Below are 19386 nucleotides of genomic sequence, written 5' to 3'. Positions count from 1 at the left end.
TTAGGTTAATATGAAATTGTGGTGATTATGCTTTTAGTAGACTCCAAAATGTTGTGGACAAAACTACCCATATAATAATAATGATAATAACAATAATAATAATAATAATAATAAGATTTTGGGTTAGGCAAAGCCGAATTAGTCAAAGCTTAATACATCAATCCCTTCAGCTGGTGAACAACTTCAACAATTATTGGCTTTAAATCTTGACCTTCCATCAACCTCACCAACAAAAGTTTGAAATATCAACGGCTGAGAATACGACTCTTTGCTCTAAACACTATGTTGTTTAATTAGGCCCCCAAATATTATACTTTCTAATATTGCCTATCATTTTTTCTAACTTCCCAATTGAGAATTTTAGATGACCTAGATTCATGCTATGTTAGAAAAAACATCCGTTGTTTATTTGGTTCTCGACGATTTAAAGAATTGGCTTATTAGTTAGCTATGTGGATCAACATGAATGTTGTTTATAGGAATCAATCGGTCTCTCATGTTCTTGTGTGCTTGTAGTAAAAAGTAGAACATGAATAATTAAAAGAAATAATGTTTATGGTTTCGTTTTAGGAAGTGGAAATATTTTGTCAAATTTATATGTTTTTGGAAAATTCTATCCAATGTTAATATAAATAAAATTAAAGCTAGAATTCAAGTCCGAATAATGTAATATAATTAAATTATTGATTACAAGTAATGAAGGCTAATCAATGAGAATCTAATAAACCCTTTTATCACGTATCTCAAGTTGTAATTAAACTAAACAATAAATTATCATAAATAGCAAAATGCTGTAAATATTTACAAATTACAATAATATTTTAAAATTTGTCCGTTTCTATTAGGGATAAAATACGAAACTTTACTATATTTTATTAAAATGTCTATGGTTAAATTTATAATATATTAATAAATTTTCACTTTTTTTTATATATTTTAAAATTTTGAATTAGAAATTTAGTTACTATTATTAAAAAAACAACTTAAAAGGCATTAATAATATATTGAACTAAAAACTTGTAAAAAACTATTTAGAAAGTTTATAAGAAATGTTTGACCAAATCATAAAGACAAATGTAGAATGAAAAAAAAAGTGTATGTAATATATATTTTTATTTTTTGAAAAGAGATGAAAATAGATTTTTTTTTTTTTGTAAAGGTATTTTAATTAAAGTGGGAAATATTTTTTTATTATTAAATACAAATTTTGTTAAAACATTTTTAAATACAAAATTGGGGAGTGGATAAAGGGGAAGAAATGGGAGAATTTTAGGACAGAAAAATCGTATTATTTTAATGAAAGTTCTTATGATTAGAAAAACCCAATTATATTTCTTAATTACTCCAAATCATAATTCGTCGTTTTCCTAATTTACCCTTTTGAATCAATATTATAATAATTAGATATCATTACCATGATTTTTTCAAAATACCTTCTTTTCTTCTCAACCGACCCCGCGTTTTCTTTTCTCCCCTACATTTCTCTTCTCGCCGATAACTACCTGCCTCGCCGCCGGCGACTATCTTCTTCACGGCTACGACTCTAGGGGACTCGAGGTTTTCTACGGAGATCGAGAAGAAGGAACTTTTTCTTGGGATTCTTGTTGGAGTATGGGGAATTGTAACGCGTGTGTGAGACCAGAGACTACAGAGGACGAGAAGTCGGTTAATCGGAAGAAGAATGAAAAAGAGCGGAAATCCAACCCATATACGCGGGAGACTGCTACTAGGTCGCCGGCTCCGCTTAGGGTTTTGAAAGATGTGATGCCGCTCAGTCACCGGACGCGAATCAGCGACAAGTATATACTGGGGCTTGAACTAGGCCGTGGAGAGTTTGGGATCACGTATTTGTGTACTGATAGAGAGACGAAAGAGGCTTTGGCTTGTAAATCGATATCGAAGAGGAAGCTGAGAACTGCGGTGGATATAGAGGATGTGAGGCGAGAGGTTGCTATAATGTCAAATTTGCCTGAACATCCGAATATAGTGAAGCTTAAAGCGACTTACGAGGATAACGAGAATGTTCATCTGGTTATGGAGCTTTGTGAGGGAGGTGAGCTTTTCGATCGGATTGTAGCGAGAGGACACTACACCGAACGTGCTGCTGCGAACGTCGCGAGAACAATCGCTGAAGTGGTGAGGATGTGTCACGCTAACGGAGTTATGCACAGAGATTTGAAGCCTGAGAATTTTTTGTTTGCGAACAAGAAGGAACATTCGCCTCTCAAAGCGATTGATTTTGGTCTTTCTGTGTTCTTCAAGCCTGGTAAGTTCGTTAAGACTTTGATTCCCCTTCGTGAAGTACAGTAAAGCTTGATTCAATTGTCTTTTTAAGTTTCTTCGTTTCCATTTTCATCTGTTGGTTGGAAGCTGTGGCTATCAATTTCATTGGCATTTTTTTTAATGATTTTGTGGGTTGAACCTTAAGTGCTTCTATTCAACAATAATTTTAGGTGAAAAGTTTTCGGAGATAGTGGGGAGTCCATACTACATGGCGCCAGAAGTATTGAAAAGAAACTATGGACCAGAGGTTGATATTTGGAGTGCGGGTGTGATATTATATATTTTATTGTGCGGTGTTCCGCCATTCTGGGCTGGTAATATGGTTTTCCTTTGCTATTTTAAGATCAATCTAAATCTAAGTTAATTTGATTTCAAGATCAGTTTAATGGTTAAGTTTTTTGATTGTTACTATTTTGGGATTCTGTTATTAGAGACTGAACAAGGAGTAGCTCTGGCAATTTTGAGGGGCGTACTTGATTTTAAGAGGGAACCATGGCCACAGATTTCAGAGAGTGCTAAAAGCCTTGTCCGGCAGATGCTGGAGCCGGAGCCTAAGAAGCGCTTAACTGCTCAGCAGGTGCTTGGTAAGTAGCTCGACTGCTCATGGGTAGTTATTTTCCGACATAAAATACTCAACTGCATCTTGGTTGCACCTAACTTTGTGCAATCTGTCCAATTGCCCAACCACTGCTTCTCGCACGCAAATTCTTCTCTTCTTTATAAAAATATTTTTGGGTTTTTTTATACAGCGTGATTGGGGTGGGGTGTTATGCAAAGATGGGTCAATGCAACTTGCTCTTCGGCTACGTGCTTTAAGTTTTGAGTGCAAAGTTGCAAGGTTTAGTGTATTTTTTCTATCCCGGATATTCTAAATTTTTGACTGGTTTGGATTGACTTTCCAAAGGTTTAAAAATACGTTTTTGCACATAAAATTACTTCTTTAGGCATTCCTAACGGACTATTTGTTCAATATTGGGTGCCTGGAACTGAGAATTGTGTGATATCCCTTTCATTTGGTTTAGTCCGTATGAGTTATGCGTAAGTGTAGCTGGTATCTGCTAGGTCCCTGGATCAAATAGTAATATGTATTTTCCACCCTTTTTTTGAACTAAACAACGATTTCAAGTGGACTGCATTGTATTTCGAAGCAATCTCAAGATTATCACACTAATCATTTTTAAAGCATAGCATTCTCAAGATTATCATACTGAGTTGCAATGACATTTAAATTATCTGCTTAAATAGAAGAACCCCATGAGTGAGTTCATGGATACTTGAATCCTATAGTTACTTTTTCTCTTGGCTTTTATCATTTGGTTTCAATTTCAATTTCAAGTGAAATTTCACTATTTCAGTATCATTATTGAGAATGACGTACTGATCAGTTCAATTTAGTGCTTGAAGTGACGAAATTTTTTCAATTTTACTATTCTGTTATTGATACATTGAATGTCGTGGAACGATATTTAGACATCAGGGCAGATTATCTCTCTTAATTACCATGAAGTCTAATTGATTCATTCTATCAACTGTTCTCTAACATTTGTGATGTAAGTATGAAATTGCCAAGTATAGTTAGAATTTCTCTTCTAACTCTATTGACAAAATTAACTCATTACAAATTGTTACGTGATTTAACAACCAAAAGAGTAGTTTACTGCTGGTTCTCTTTACTGTACTGGGTTAATTCTTTAAGGCTGAAATGCCTTTTGAATTTCAGTTAGTTGTTGGTGGGTGCTGTTAAGGGCTGATTGGTTCAACTCTGAGTACTGTTTGATTCATTGGCATACACAAAAAGTCGGTTTAATGTTTCTTTGCCCCAATGAAATTTACGGTCAGAAACAAGAAAGTAACATTGATTTATTGGTGGAACTCAGAATCACTCTGGCACCTGTCTAGTCCATATTTTCTTTGAACATGATACGTTTGGCTTCCTTTGATGTCATTTCAGACATCTCTATTATTTGGAGACTAGAGAATCTGTTTCTTTGTTTTTTTCCTGGAGATGAAATTTGCTTCATAGTTGTGATTCGTGTGCTCCAATCTTGCATTATCATCGTGTTCGGTATCTGTTTCTCTTTCTAAAATGATGGTACTTCTACCTATATCTAGCCTTTTTCCTTGAGTTGGAAGTTTGCTTCACGACGAACTATATCCAAGCATAACAAACATGGTATTTAGCAAAATAATGTAACCTAGCATTGTGGGGGAGGGGGGGCTAGAAAGAATACATGTTGACCCTGCCCTTTTTTTGTCCTTTTTATTCCTGAAGTTCATGATCAATAATGGATCTTTGAATAAATTTTTCACAGCGTATATTCAATATTTTTGTCCTCTGACAGTTTTTTTCACCATAATTACAGATCATCCTTGGTTACAAAATGCAAAAAAAGCTCCAAATGTTCCACTTGGAGATATTGTAAGAATGAGACTCAAGCAGTTCTCTGTTATGAATAGGTTCAAAAAGAAAGCCCTAAGGGTAAGCCTTAAAGTGATCTATTATCTTCTAAATTACTAAACGATACATAGCTTAATTAGTCAATCTGTATACATTTAACTTAACCTTAACATTAGATGTTCAATCACCACCAAACATTGGTGTGCTAAAAAAAATAAATTAAAAAAAAAAAAGCAAAGTGAAATTACTGAATGGGTATTACAGTGATGGAATTCACGACAACCAGGAATACCTGAACTTCTTTAATGTGTAGGTGATAGCAGAGCATTTATCTGTTGAAGAAGTTGAAGTGATCAGAGATATGTTTTCTTTGATGGACACCGACAATGATGGGAAAGTATCTTTTGAGGAACTGAAAGCGGGACTAAAAAAGGTTGGCTCACAGTTGGCTGAGCCCGAGATGAAAATGCTCATGGAAGTGGTAAGTTTCTACTGTTCACAAATTCAGACTGAAATTTTGCTTTATGGTTTCATTTACCGCTGAACATGCTTATTACTCTTTTTACTTAAATCATTTGTGAGCATTCCCAATCCTTTTTCTTCATATCTTGTTTCCAAATTGCAATTTTGTTTCCTATGCTATCTCTTAATAATCAGTTGGATATGAATTCATGAACCATTTTTACCCTGACTTTTAACAAGTAATGCTGCCTGCCTGCCTGAATGGAACTTGAAGACTTTCGATTCACTAACTTTGGTATTACATGTTGTCAATTCTTTCCACTGATTGTCTGATCTCGACAGGCTGATGTTGATGGTAATGGTGTACTGGATTATGGAGAGTTTGTAGCAGTTACAATACATTTGCAGAGAATGGAAAATGACGAGCATTTTCGCAGAGCATTTATGTTTTTTGATAAAAATGAAAGTGGATTCATTGAATTAGATGAGCTACGGGTAGCCTTATCTGATGAAGCAGGTGAAACCGATAGTGATGTGCTGAATGAAATTATGCGCGAGGTTGACACAGACAAGGTGAGACCTTCTAGTCCACTGATTTTCTTTAAAAAATAAAAATAAAATAAAAGAGGCCCCGTTTTGGCAATACTTTAGCTAAATCAACGGAGAGCTAAAATTACAATACGTATCTATTACTCCACTCCACTACTGCACAACTTGATATTCATTGAAAAGATCAAGAGAGGATGAACTATGGTCCATAGGTTCAGGCTGTACTTTTTTGGTTCTGTTCCTAATAAGCTCGTTTCAATTTCTTGTAAACCAATAAATATCAGGACGGACAAATAAGTTACGACGAGTTTGTGGCGATGATGAAAACTGGAACGGATTGGCGAAAGGCATCAAGGCAGTATTCTCGAGAGAGGTTCAAGAGTTTGAGTCTTAACCTAATGAAAGACGGATCGTTGCAACTTCATGACGGTCTCACTGGACAAGCCGTAGTCGTGTGAAGTGGAATTCGTTTCTTGAATGTTGTTTTTTTGTTTATCCTGCTGAGTGTAGTAGTGTTTCCATTCCATTTATCCCAAACATAGCCTGTTATAGAATAGCATGAGAGGTTTCGAACAGAGGGGGCGGCAACGACGTTTGTTTTCAAGGACGAGCTTTCTCAAAGTGCTGCTGCTGCTGCCGCCACCTTTCGCATTAGTTACCCTCTTGAGTTTGCAGTGAGAGCACAACAGCATTGAAACAAGAAATTGCTACAGCTTCTCATGGATCTTATGGAGGGAGGTAGAGTAAATAGGCCTTTTATTACTGAAATCCTCTTCACTTGTATATTTTCTTCTTCTTCTTTTTATATTATTTGTTTGTGATGATTTTTACTTGGCCTTCCATAACTTTGAAGGAACAACACCATAGAGAAAAAGAAGTTGATGGTGGAATTGCTTGTTGAGATTTGAGTTTGAGGAAATTTTAATGGTTTCTGTTTGTACAGATTGGGAACACTCCAATTTTTTGCTTCTTGGATGACATTTTTAACCAAAATGTGGAGCTTTGTTCTAAGAAAATAGAATGTCACACCTAATTTATTATCGCAAAAATACCTTTTGGGTTTAATCTTCTTGTTTTTCATCACAAAACATTTACACACTAAGCTTCAATTTTCTTTTTCATTAAGTACACTTTCAATCATTAGTGTTAATGTTTTGTGATGAAAAACAAGAAGAGATTATTGAATGAATTGAAACTTTGACAAAATTGAAAACTCAAAACATACAAATTAAATGGGCAGATTTTAGCATTTTAAAATTTAGAGACCGATTAAAATCGACCAAATTTAGAGATTAAAAAAGGTTTTTCTAATCTTTTTCAACTAATAAAAAAAGAAAATAGAGATTATAACTTTTAACTTAAAAAATATATATATCATTGTCATAGATAGATTGTGACCCACTTCATTGAATTAATCGATTGTATGTAAAGATAAGAAAGGAATAAAGCAATTGTTTGTATGATCAATTAACTTAATAAATAAAATAAAATGCAAGTGGGTAATGTTAGGTTAAGGCAATGTTTCTAATATTGGGTGAAATCAATAAAATATAATGATTATTTTTAATACAAAGTTTTGATATTTCAATCACTTTCATTAGATGCTCACCGACTAAAACTGGTGGATATTTGTCACTTCCTACTTTGTACCATAAATTTCCCTTCCAAATAATAAGTGATTTTTGTTCAATTTCATTTAATCTCAAATCATGATGGACATTTTTTTCCTAACTAAAAGGATATAAAGTTAAATTTGATACCTAGTTTTATTATATAAAATACATCAACCAAAAAACACTCAATCAAATTCCAACCATATGTTATTTTATATTTTCATTCCTTTATGCACAAACACTGTTTAGAAGGGTGACCCATTGTGGGTGAAACTTGCTTTTCATTCAAACCATAGTAATTACAACAAAAATTACATACTACACTAAAATCTTACTTTTCTAAATATTTTGATTTATATTTGTTACATTTTAAAATATTCATAATTAAATTTATTTAGGTCTTCAAGTCTAATACACTGTGTTAAAACTTTACAAGACTTTATAGGCTATATTAAATATTGTTTATACATTTAATAATTATTTTTTAAAATGATTATTCAATATAATTACATTTTTTTAAAAAAACAACATTAAATTAACGTAACGTGAGAGTATTTCTAAGAAAACAAGAGGAGAAAAAAAAAATACGTCTTTGTTTTCTTTCTAATTATTGTGTATTTCACAGTTTTGTAAATTGAAGCCATCCTTTTGTTAATTATTTGATTTGTAAATGACTTCTTTGGATTAAATTAACATCTAAGTATAATGCCAATCATAGAGTAGGTTTTGTACAAAAATATTTTAGTCTTAATTTTAAGAAATTTAGATATAAAATATATTTTTGGAAGAATAAGAAAAACAAAAATGAAAAGAAATATATATAAATAATCATTTTATGATTGACATTACATTAAAGTTATCGATTCATCTCCTGTGTCAATTTCAAACCTACAAAAACGTGAAAATATCCACATGTCGATGAAAATTTAATAATATTGTTATAGTACCATTTTGATCTTAATATTTGTTCAATTTTGGTTTCTATCTCTTCGAATGTCTAATTTACTAAGTATTCATATAATCTAGTAAATCTATAAATTTAGTATTGTCTTTTATTTTTCATCTATTAACATTTTTACTGTAATATTTCAAAACACATCCACATATTACCTTTTTCTTTTATATGAAAATTATAATTATGTGTTAACTAATTGTAAAATTAACTTTAAAATACTATGTTTTAAGTTTTATTCGAACTAAAATTACACATTTAAGAAATATTTGGAGACAATAAATGGTTTTAAAGGGGAAACCGGGTCGGGTCACCGACGATCCGGGTTAGGGGAAGTTAGATCCGAGTCCACATAATATTCCTTTCTTACACGAATTCTTTCCAAATAACCGTCAGATTCGGAGCTGGATTCTCTTTTCCGTTACTCATCCGACGGCCATTCTTTCTTCTTCCCATTTTCCGGCGAAAAGAAGAAAAGAAGGAAGAAGGAAGAAGGAAGAAGGAAGAAGGAAGAAGGAAGAAGGAAGAGATTTCTTTCATTGTTACAGAGAAACAAAGCTATGGGGAAAGATTACTATAACATACTCAAAGTAAGCCGAAGCGCTAGCGATGAAGATTTGAAGAGAGCTTACAAAAGATTAGCTTTGTTTTGGCATCCTGACAAGAACCCTTCTAACAAACATGAAGCTGAAGCCAAGTTCAAGCAAATTTCTGAAGCTTATGATGTTCTTAGCGATCCTCAAAAGCGTCAGATCTACGACCTTTATGGGGAAGAAACCCTCAAGTCCGGCAAGATTCCGCCGCCCAATCCTCACGCCACTTCTTCATCTGCTTATTCTCCCGTTTATCAGCAGTTTCAACGCCAGCATCCCAATACTTCTACGTTTAAGTTTAATCCCAGGAACGCGGATGATATTTATGCGGAATTTTTCGGATCCGAGGGCGGTGGCGGGAGTAATAATGTCGATGGGGGTGGGAAGAGTAGAGGGGTTAGGGATGAGTTTTTTAGGTTTCAGAATGGGATGGAGAATGGGAGTGGTGTTAAAGGGAGGAAGGCGGCTGCGGTTGAGAGTGCGTTGCCTTGTACCTTGGAGGAGCTATTTAAAGGCGCCAAAAAGAAGATGAGAATTTCAAGAAATGTTTATGATGTCTCTGGGTATGTGGGTTTTTGGTTTCTTTCTTTCAAATTTAATTGATTGTTGTATTGTTTTGATTATTGATATTTGTGTTGTTCTTCATTGCATGCCGTCTTCTGTGAATTGTATTTGGTTACTGAGCTGCTTGGATTCGGGTCTGTGTACTCATGTACAAATTCTTCAATCTTCCTTGTGTTCGAACACAAAGAAGATTGAAGAATTTTAACAGAAAGAATGTTAACTTCTGCTTGCCTTTTACTTCCCTTCTAATTCTGGTAGAATGTTTCGTAATAGGCTATCGGTTGGTTTTAACTGCTATTTTGAATACATTTCATCCAAAAAAAAAAAAAAGAAAAACTGCTATTATGAATGCATACATCGATGCATAACTCTTGATCCTAAAAGACTTCATGACGATAATGATGTTTTGAAAAGTAGTCGCTTACACCTCTCTTTGAGGCTTGCTACAAATTTTTAGCCTTGAAGCTTATGCTTTTGGACCATATATAGCCTCTTGTGGAAGAAGCTTGTGCCTCCTTAAGAACACATTGAGGCTTGGGGGTTTTGAATGTCCTTGTAGGTATACCTTGTATAGTGGTCAGAAGAATAAAGTTAATTTATTGCCTAATCCTCTAGAGGAGTATAAACGAATGCTATTAAGAATGATCCTTTAGGCTATTTTTTTTGTTTTGAAAAGTTTTCATATAACAATTTAGGGGTGAAAGGATTTGAACACGAGACCTTACATTCTCATGTACGTACATGTGCCAGTTGAGACGAGCTCATGTTGACAAACTTTAGACTTTTCATTGAAGGAACTACAAATCATTCTAATTTTTGTGTTGCTTTCATATAATTATTATGTCTAACAATACTTGATTATAATTTCTTTCTAATAAGATATGCGGATATGCATAGATGTTCTTTGTAGAAAAAGAAAATAAAGTTGAGGCTTATGCCTCGCCACTTTAGAGAAAGAAAGTCTCAAGGCTGCCTTCAGCCTTTGAAAGTGTTAGGGATAGTCATCTTGTATTCTTTTAGGTTCCCTTTCTCAGTATTCAAATTTTAGATGGATGTTATTATTAGATAACATCTAGAAGATGACCAGATTCCATAACAAGGCTGATTTTGAGCATAAAAGATATCGGTTGTTTGTTTTTTCTTAAGATAAGCTTTCTAGTTTTAAAATATAGCATGGGTATGATTTCAAATGTATGAACTGTTGATTTTGTTGTGTCTATATTCATCCCGATGCATAGGCAGGGAGCCACTGTAATGTGTCTGGAGTATAGGTACAAGTTCTTGTTCTTGAATAATTTCGTGTATTCCAACTTTCAAGCCTTTTTGGCCTTGCAATTGTCTCACGTGCACAGTTCAGGAAAGGCCATCGATTGACATCTCCCTTCCACCACAACTAGGTTTAGAAATGTCATTCATTTCCTTCAGATTCATTCTAATGTATCTGGAATTCAGATGGTTATGAATCTGATTGAAACCAATACTTGGAAGTGCTGGTTCTTTTTAGTTATGCCATTTTCTTTATCCCGTTGTGAAAGAATTTTCCTTATGGTTTATATCTGATGCGAGTGGGTTCTTTTGCAGCAAGTTCCGGACAGTTGAAGAGATATTGACAATAGACATAAAGCCAGGGTGGAAGAAGGGGACAAAGATCACTTTTCCTCAGAAAGGAAATCAGGAGCCTGGCATCATTCCAGCAGATCTTATATTTGTAGTGGATGAGAAACCACATGCTATATACCGGAGAGATGGGAATGATCTAGTGGTGAACCATGAAATAACGCTCCTGGAATCACTCACAGGTAAAACTTTTGAACTTACTTCTCTGGATGGGAGGACTCTCACGATCCCTATTACGGATATTGTCAAACCTGGCGATGAGATGGTTCTGGCAAATGAAGGAATGCCAATCTCAAAGGAACCTGGGAAGAAGGGAAATTTGAGAATCAAATTTGATGTCAAATATCCATCAAGACTTACAACAGAACAGAAGTCTGATCTAATAAGAGTCCTTGGTGTAGTTTCATAGCACAACACACCCACTTGGTAAAAAAAGAACAAAACAAAAGAGTTGCCCATATTAACACATAGATAGCATATTATTCCCTGTAAATATAAACTCTGCATGATCTTGAAGAATGTGAAATGTTGGTAAGTCTGTTCTTTGTTTTGGGTGGGGGAATGGAATTTTTTGGTTACTGGCAGGCATAGAAGAGGCAATAGATCAGTATATATTATTTCTGGGTATGTCATCTGGGATGATTTTTGACAGAGTAGTGTTTTTCTTTCCCTCTTTAGTGTTAATTTCTGGAGGGAAATTTGTTTTTGCTCTGTACTTAGCTGTGTGACAACTTTTAACTTCGAAATTTTGATCTCATCAATTTGAACTCTGAACTTGAATAAGTGGTGAAATCGCCATTTCCCTCCTTTTTTTTTTTTTCCTCTTTTGGGTTTGGTTTTTTTTTATGGGATCTGTGTGTTTTGCAGCTTGATTTTAGATGTTTTATTTGTCCAATTGTTTCTTAGTTCTAAAGAGGTTGATTTCACCACTTATACAATCTTCAAAGGAGTTCTATTTAATGAAATTGAATTTTGATAGACCTCTTTAAGTTCTCTCAGAGAGAGAGAGAGAGAGAGTCCTTGTTTATTTTATTTTATTTTACTTTGGGAATGAAGAATATATCCAACTTGAAGTGTAATTGGGTGGTTTTATATATTTGATATTGATTATAATGATCCTATCATTGTTTCCACTTTGTTTCCTTTCATTTTGTCATTATCATTAGGTCTCTCATTCTCTGTCACCATCCTCAACTTTATATGTCAAAGAATCTACATTGTAATACTTTATTAAGATATGATGAATCTTATAATATATTTACCAAAATAAGACAAATTAGCAATAATTTATTAATTTTAGCTTTTAAACTACTATGTTCTAATCGACTTAATTAACATTTCTCATGTTCAAACGAGCCACCCCATTTCGATTTTGTATCTTCTTTCTATCATACATCCTTCTTGTTACCTAAATTTAAATTTTGTTCGGTACACTTTCTTTTTAATTTATAATTTAGAGGCCACATGAATTTTGGTATCCAAATGTAAATGAGGAAACACAATAGGCTGATGTGATGAAAGGTATGAAAGTAAAAGGTTCATTTGCTTTGAGAGTTTTGAGTCCAAAGTCGTCGTTTTGTAAGTATCTTTTGAACTTGATTTTGTATGGTTGGAGTCCCTTCTCGAAGAAAAAGCAAAAGTAAAAAATTCATTACCTTTTCAAATGGGTATACTCAACCATGATTAACATGTATATTACCTCTCAAATATTTGAATCTCTATGTTATGTTCGTACTAGTACAATTAACATTGATGAGTTAGGGTAGGGCAATAGGTTCGTGTAGTTTCGAAGGATAATAAAAACATCCATAAATGGCATGTTTTGGTCCCCAATTGCCTAATGACTCTCCCAATTGGAGGACCACTTTCCTATATTAAAGCTCTCGAGACATTATCATATTTTTGTACATTGTTATATTATAAATGTACTTAGATCATATTTTTGTACATTGTTATATTATAAATGTACTCTTGATTCGATAAAAATAAGACGCATATTTATCTTACTTTATCCAAAATGAATCAAATTAGACTTTAGTTTGTATCAATTTGAACCATAATATTAAGTTTAACCAAATTGAGCCCTAAAAGTTAAATAGTCATCCGTTCAAATTTTCACAAGCTTGTATAGTAATTTTAACAAAGGAAAATTCAAATTGTATTACTAAACTTATAAACTTCAATAAAATAAAGTTTTGTAAAAAAAAAAAAAAAAAAACAGCTTGACTATAAACTAAAAAAAAATTATCCTTATTATTGTTTTTCTCTAAATTTTATCATATTCCATACCATAGTGACGATGTATTTGATAGTTTAATAATTAAATTATAATATGTGTTAGCAACTAACTAAAAGATGTGTGAATTGAATCTCTTATGTACTAAATTTGAGCGTACAGTTTGAAAGTTGGGGATACAACTTACACAAATCTATGGGTAAAAGTTGATTTTTTTTTTCTTTCTCCCATGCTAGCCAGAAACATCTCCAAGCTGATAGAATTGCTTTGTCCTCTTTAGGTTAAACAAAGTCCAACACTGCTTGCTTTTTATGGTATGTTTTCAGACATTGTAAGAAAGAAATAGACTAACAGTAAAAAAAATCAGTCAAAACCTGCAGCCTTCACAGTTGATAATGTTTCACCTTTTACCATAACAACAAATATAAATTTCAGAAAACAGAGATGTTATGTTTCTTCTTCATCTTCATTTAGATTGACCATTGCCCATATCAATTATTTCATCAATTCATGTGCTCTCTTTATCTTTTTCTTCAGCACCAAACAGTTCTTCTCTGTTCTCAAATCTCAAAAGATCCACTAATCTTTCCCAAAAGAAAAAGAAGAAAAGAAAATCATAAAAATTTATGAATAAAGATAGTGGAAAAAGTTCTTTGATAAGTAGTTATATACAGAGAGAGAGAAAACTAGACCGTAGCATACTCTCTATTTGTTTATACTATAGTTGATCGACCCTACACTAATGTCAGTGGGTGGGGGCTTATTGAATGCAAGAAAATTTTCTGGTACGTAAAATTTTTCACGCTATTGCGTGTCACATCGGCATAGTATTAAATATATAACGGAGATAATAACGTGGAGTTGACTAATATTTGTGAAAACAAATCTATATGCAACATAAACAATAAAAAAACAGTACATTTTTGTGGTATTACAAATTGAACAAGGACTAAGTGTCCAACTTCATGCTTCCCTTTCCTTTTACTAGAAAAAAAGTCACATGCGGTTCTATGGGAAAGCAATCTGAATTGCACAAAGATAAAGTTGTACCCCTAAGTATTTTTCTTTGGGGGTATATTTGGACCAAAGGGTTTTGGGTAGTAGAAGAGTAGAAAAAGGTAGAGTTGTTTGATCCAAAAAATTTATCTGCGTCACTACTAAAGAAATTATCATATTATACCTTATTACTTCTTTACACATGCTGTGAGTGTTAGGGGTAGTGCACGACTCCAACTCTTCAAACTCTATAACTTATTCCAGTTTACTATTCCACCCCTTATTTCAAACCTCAAAAAAAAATTGGCATGTAGATGACATACACACATGTGTAGGTGCTTCTGCCAAAAGCACTGAGCTTTAAATTGAGTACTTAAGAAATAAGCAGTACTTGTTTTGAGGACCCATCTCTCTCTCTCTCATTTTTATGGGTTGGGAACATGGGCTTTGATATTGTTTCATAAATGGAAGGGCTTAGGCTGCAGGGAAAACTTGAAATGAATTCTTTTTTTAAAAAAAACAGCACATGTGAGCTGCCTAACCCCAGCCTAGCCATGATCTCCCCCCCCCCCCCCCCCCCCCCTCTTTCTCTCTAAACATATCCAAATCTTTCTCTCTCTCTCTCTAAAACCCTTTTGAAAGATACCTTTCAATAATATGGGATAAGAGCAATGTCATCCACATAGTCAACAAATTCACCCCACCATACATTGTTGATGTAATTGTATTCAATATGTTATATTATATATATATATATATATGTTCGTCTTTCTTGAAATTGCACAACGATAATTACAAGAATCAATTTGTTGTTAATTTTTCGGACGTTTGAGATGTGTGAGAGTTTGTTATCATAGTTTGCAAGTAGCTATAAATATTCACGTAGTTAAAGTATAAATTATTTTAATTTAGTATGGATTGTAGTAGTTTAAACTATTTTAGTCTTGTCGGTAAATAAAGTAACTCTAATCTAAAATATACTATTTAATGTTTTAACCAATGTTACTTTCGATGCAATTGCAATATTCATGCATCCTATACTAATCATGACAAAATAAGTATATACACTCATTTCAATTTAAAAGATAATAAAAAATTTGTCACATTACAAACACTACAAATTATGATTGAATAATTGAGTGGTGGAATGCAAAAATATAGTTAAATAGTCTACAATTTTCCAAAATGTTTTCTTAAGAGATCGATAGATTGTTTGTATATATATATATATATATATATCATATCGAAACAATGAAAAACAACACAATTAAATTAATTAATATTAGAAACATGACAACTATAGTACTTAATAAAAAGTAGAAGATCACTTTGTCCATGTTATACCATCTTTCAATCATTTAATTTGTTTATCACATCATAATACTAAAACAACCAAGATATGAATACTATATATATGTTAGTTTTTTTTCAAAAATATCATAATATCGAGACATAATAACTAAAAGAACTAGTGATCTCTATATTCAAAAGATGATGATTGAATCTAGTAGAGGTTGGAATTTTTAACATCAACATATGAAAACTATGGGTAATGAAAAGTTAAAAAGAGAGAAAATAAAGAAAAAAACAAAAGAAAAGTTGGGTGACTAAGATTCTATTGAATTGAAAAAGCATAAAGAGATGAGTGGTGGTGGGCATATGAATGCTACGGCATAGTACAAACGTGCATGTGCGATTATGATAAACTTATAATAAAATTGAACAAACTTTAAACTATATTTAGATGCATTTTAAGTTATATGCTCATATTTGTGCCGTTGATCTAATACACTCAATTAATAGTTGGTATATGAAAAATTATTATTATTTTAAAAAAAAGTAAATTAAAAAGAAAAACATATATATAATCACATTTTGATTCTCCCTTTAACTTTCCCCACATGCTCATGCCCTTACCCTTTCTTCCACTCTCTTTTTCCTTTACACATATCTTTCCCCTTTCTCTTTTCTTTTCACTCTTTGCTTTAGGTACACAATGGACCTATGCACTTCTTCAAAGTTTCTTACCTCATATGATCTTAATTTGTCGTTGATATATCATTATTCTATCCATCTCAAAATTTCATACTTTAAGACTTTGATATAATTAAACATGTTACGTTTTCAAGTTTTCATATCTCAAATCTCACCATTGTTCCATCCTTATCACACAAACAAAAATGTCTTGAATATTTAAGTTGTCTCGCTATGCGAAAAGCTTATTACTCTACTATTTTTGCCTTTTTAAAAGAAAAAAACTATCAAACGCATGGTGATAAAGTGACACTTAACTATTTATACTTATTTGTCTTTTCTAACTTTATCAATGTGGAACAACAATAGAGGTAACTTTGTACTGCGCCAAAAAGCTTTTCTAACACTTATTTTTAATAATTTTAAAATTTATTAAAAAATACGACATTTAAAATACGATTGTTTTTAAATATAAAAAATAAACTAAAATATTTATAAATATAACCAAATATATTAATAGAGTATTAATTAATAAATGATGAAATTTTGTGGAACAAAAAATGTTATTTTTGGGAAATGTTAAATTAGAGGTATTATGTGTCTATGTTATTTAAAACTATTTTTGGTTGAATATTTCATGTTAGAAAAGGGTAGTGATCGCTTTCAAAAATATATATATGACGTGGAATTTTGTAAAATGACGTGACAAGAAGATAAAACACAACGTGGCATCGTGGACTTCCACCAATCAAAATTTTCCAACTCATCAAATACCTTTTCCCTTAATTCTTCTAAGTAGTGATGTGGTTCCAAATTAAAGTTTGAAAGAGAAAACAACAAATAATATAATTAATTTCTTTTGTTGTATTATAACGATAAAAAAAATGAAAAACAAATTCGTGTTCGGTAACAATTTGATTTTCTTAGTAAAAGCTTCCTGATTTTCTATGTTAAAGATATGAGTTCTTAACTAAAATGTAAAAACTCAACTACGTCTTTTGAAATCCCATCCTACAAATGAAGAATTTGGATATAGATTGTGTGTGACTCTTTTACATATCTTTCACTTGCGCCTAAATCCACTGTTGGTTAAATTAATATTAGATTAAACTATTGAAGGCTAATGTCATCTGTGAAGAGGTTGAAAGCTTATCTAAATACGTAATCTCCTTATATCATCTTCTGATCGTAAAGTTCAATTTCCTTAAAGTTGTTTCCATTCACTAATCAAAATCATTTGTGAAATGCAATATTTGAATAAATGAAATAAAAATGTATTTTTTATGAAACAAACAAACAAAAAAGAAAAGTATTTAATTAATTTCATTTTCGAAAATGAATGTGGCCCTAGAAGACATGAATGACGAAATAAATGCAATTGGTGGCAAATACATATATGTATAATATTAAAAATAGGTGACAAATATCTTCTCCAAAAATACACCTTTATATATATATATATGATGATGATGAAGAAATGATAATATGTGTATGGAATTGATGTGAGGACTCTATTCGTAGCCGTTTGGTTGCTTTGTGAATTGATGGGATTGGGAGTGTACATAACAAATTTTAATTTCTGAATACGACGCCGTAACCTTAAAACTTGTTATCAACTTCAATCACCTATATTAAAATTGTAATCATCGACAGATTTAGTATAGACTCAGATGAGGCTTGAGCTCCTATCTACTTTATCGTCTTTATACAATATATATAAAGAAAACTAGTTAATTTCTTATACTTGTAATTAGCTTAGTGGTTACTCGGTTAGTTAACTTCCTTTTCAGTGAGGTTTGAATCTTATTTATACAATTTATCTTCTTGGCTTTCCAACTCCATTCGTTTTTTTTATATAATTTTTATAAATCTTCAACTTATTTTTTTTTAGCTAAGTTGTTATTTATTTATTTCACTGAATTATAAAGCTCTTTGTGGATTCACCACTAATTATAATTGAAGTATTGAAATATGAAGACCGGTATTATATGTATATATATACACATGGTCAAATAAAATCTATGTAGAGTATCTTCCTCTTATATTATAATTTATTTTCATACGATTTCCAAGGAATACATTCTTCAAACCTGTATTAGATTTATCTAACATTTTTTATTTTTTATTTAGTAGTGCTAACCAACCTCTCCCAATTGATATCAAATTCATATTTATTGCATGCACATAATCTTTTTATCCAAAAATATTGTTCAATGATGGGTTTATTTTCCACCTACTTGAAGTAAACCATAACTCAATATTTTTATTTATTGTTTATAAATAAAATTTAGCGACAGAATAAATTAAAATATTTACAAGTTACAACAAAATTATTGACTCTGTCAATGATAGAAACTAATAGATTTCTATTACTGTCTATCAATACCATTGATAGAATAAAAACATATCAGCGTCTATTATTGATAAAATTTACTGTTTTTTTTAAAGAAATTGTGTGTGGTTAGCACATTTAATTTTATTATATTTTTCAATATATATAAATCTGATTGGTTCAATAAATTAATTTTGTAAAGAAAGGATGGAACCAAACGTATTAATGAGATATTTTGGGGCGGATATGTGATTTTGTGAAAGTTTTGTAGTGAGCACGTCTTCTTCTTCATTTTTATAACGAAACCGACACGTCGACCTAAGCCAACTAATTAATTATTGAGGTAAGGCAAATAATTTAAGAAAGTAAATTTAATGGGTTTAGAAATATTAGTTTAATTAGTTCATAAGAAAAACCATATTATTAATATCAAATGATGAGATAACAACTCCACTAATTAAAAAGGAATGTATTCTATGATTAAAACTTCCCTTTTTCAAAGTCACGTGTTTCCTTTAATCCACCTAACCACTTCTGTTCTTTTTCTTCACTTTTAATATTGCAATGAGAGAGTTTTTTTCTTCTTTCTTTAGGAAAATTATTTTTAACAAATCGTAAGTAAGGCTCATCAATTATGTTTCTACGGGTGCTTACTAAGGTTATGTAATCGATCCCACAATAAAACTTGTAATTTTGATCCATAATATGATTTGCAAAGGACAGTGTGATCAATCCAACTAAAAGTTTGTGTAATGCTTTTTGCCAGGAGAGTACTAAGAAGACCATGTTCTTCCCTCAACCAACTTTGTAAAGAGGA

The 19386-nt window shown here is 32.0% G+C and overlaps 2 protein-coding genes and 1 long non-coding RNA gene across 3 annotated transcripts; 2 read left to right on the top strand and 1 right to left on the bottom strand.

The window, feature by feature from the left end:
- Nucleotides 1-1421: 1421 nt before the first annotated feature.
- LOC101216038 (calcium-dependent protein kinase 10) lies at nt 1422-6645 on the top strand. Its single transcript, XM_004152398.3, has 7 exons — nt 1422-2266; nt 2454-2597; nt 2715-2867; nt 4647-4762; nt 4995-5162; nt 5486-5716; nt 5977-6645. The coding sequence occupies exons 1-7, from the start codon at nt 1612-1614 to the stop codon at nt 6148-6150; spliced, it is 1641 nt and encodes a 546-aa protein (XP_004152446.1). The 5' UTR covers nt 1422-1611; the 3' UTR covers nt 6151-6645.
- Nucleotides 6646-8633: 1988 nt separating this feature from the next.
- Nucleotides 8634-12127, top strand: LOC101215798 (dnaJ homolog subfamily B member 13). The gene is made up of 2 exons (XM_004152397.3): nt 8634-9413; nt 10996-12127. The coding sequence occupies exons 1-2, from the start codon at nt 8818-8820 to the stop codon at nt 11438-11440; spliced, it is 1041 nt and encodes a 346-aa protein (XP_004152445.1). The 5' UTR covers nt 8634-8817; the 3' UTR covers nt 11441-12127.
- Nucleotides 12128-13391: 1264 nt separating this feature from the next.
- On the bottom strand, nt 13392-14785 carry LOC116401777. Its single transcript, XR_004214138.1, has 2 exons — nt 14448-14785; nt 13392-13851 (listed from the first exon to the last, which is right to left on the bottom strand). It is a non-coding gene; the product is annotated as an uncharacterized LOC116401777 (long non-coding RNA).
- Nucleotides 14786-19386: the final 4601 nt, after the last annotated feature.

Source organism: Cucumis sativus, chromosome 1, assembly GCF_000004075.3.
Source record: "Cucumis sativus cultivar 9930 chromosome 1, Cucumber_9930_V3, whole genome shotgun sequence".
In the NCBI taxonomy this organism is placed as follows: domain Eukaryota; kingdom Viridiplantae; phylum Streptophyta; class Magnoliopsida; order Cucurbitales; family Cucurbitaceae; genus Cucumis; species Cucumis sativus.
Note: the sequence above shows the minus strand (reverse complement) of the source record. Positions and strands in the feature narration are given on the sequence as shown.

Excerpts from the sequence above, each read along its gene's own strand:
- LOC101215798 (XM_004152397.3), top strand. The coding sequence starts at position 8,818 with ATGGGGAAAGATTACTATAACATACTCAAAGTAAGCCGAAGCGCTAGC. Across the intron at positions 9,414-10,995 it reads AATGTTTATGATGTCTCTGG|CAAGTTCCGGACAGTTGAAG; the intron begins GTATGTGGGTTT and ends GTTCTTTTGCAG.
- LOC101216038 (XM_004152398.3), top strand. The coding sequence starts at position 1,612 with ATGGGGAATTGTAACGCGTGTGTGAGACCAGAGACTACAGAGGACGAG. Across the intron at positions 2,598-2,714 it reads TGTTCCGCCATTCTGGGCTG|AGACTGAACAAGGAGTAGCT; the intron begins GTAATATGGTTT and ends TTCTGTTATTAG. Across the intron at positions 5,717-5,976 it reads GCGAGGTTGACACAGACAAG|GACGGACAAATAAGTTACGA; the intron begins GTGAGACCTTCT and ends AATAAATATCAG.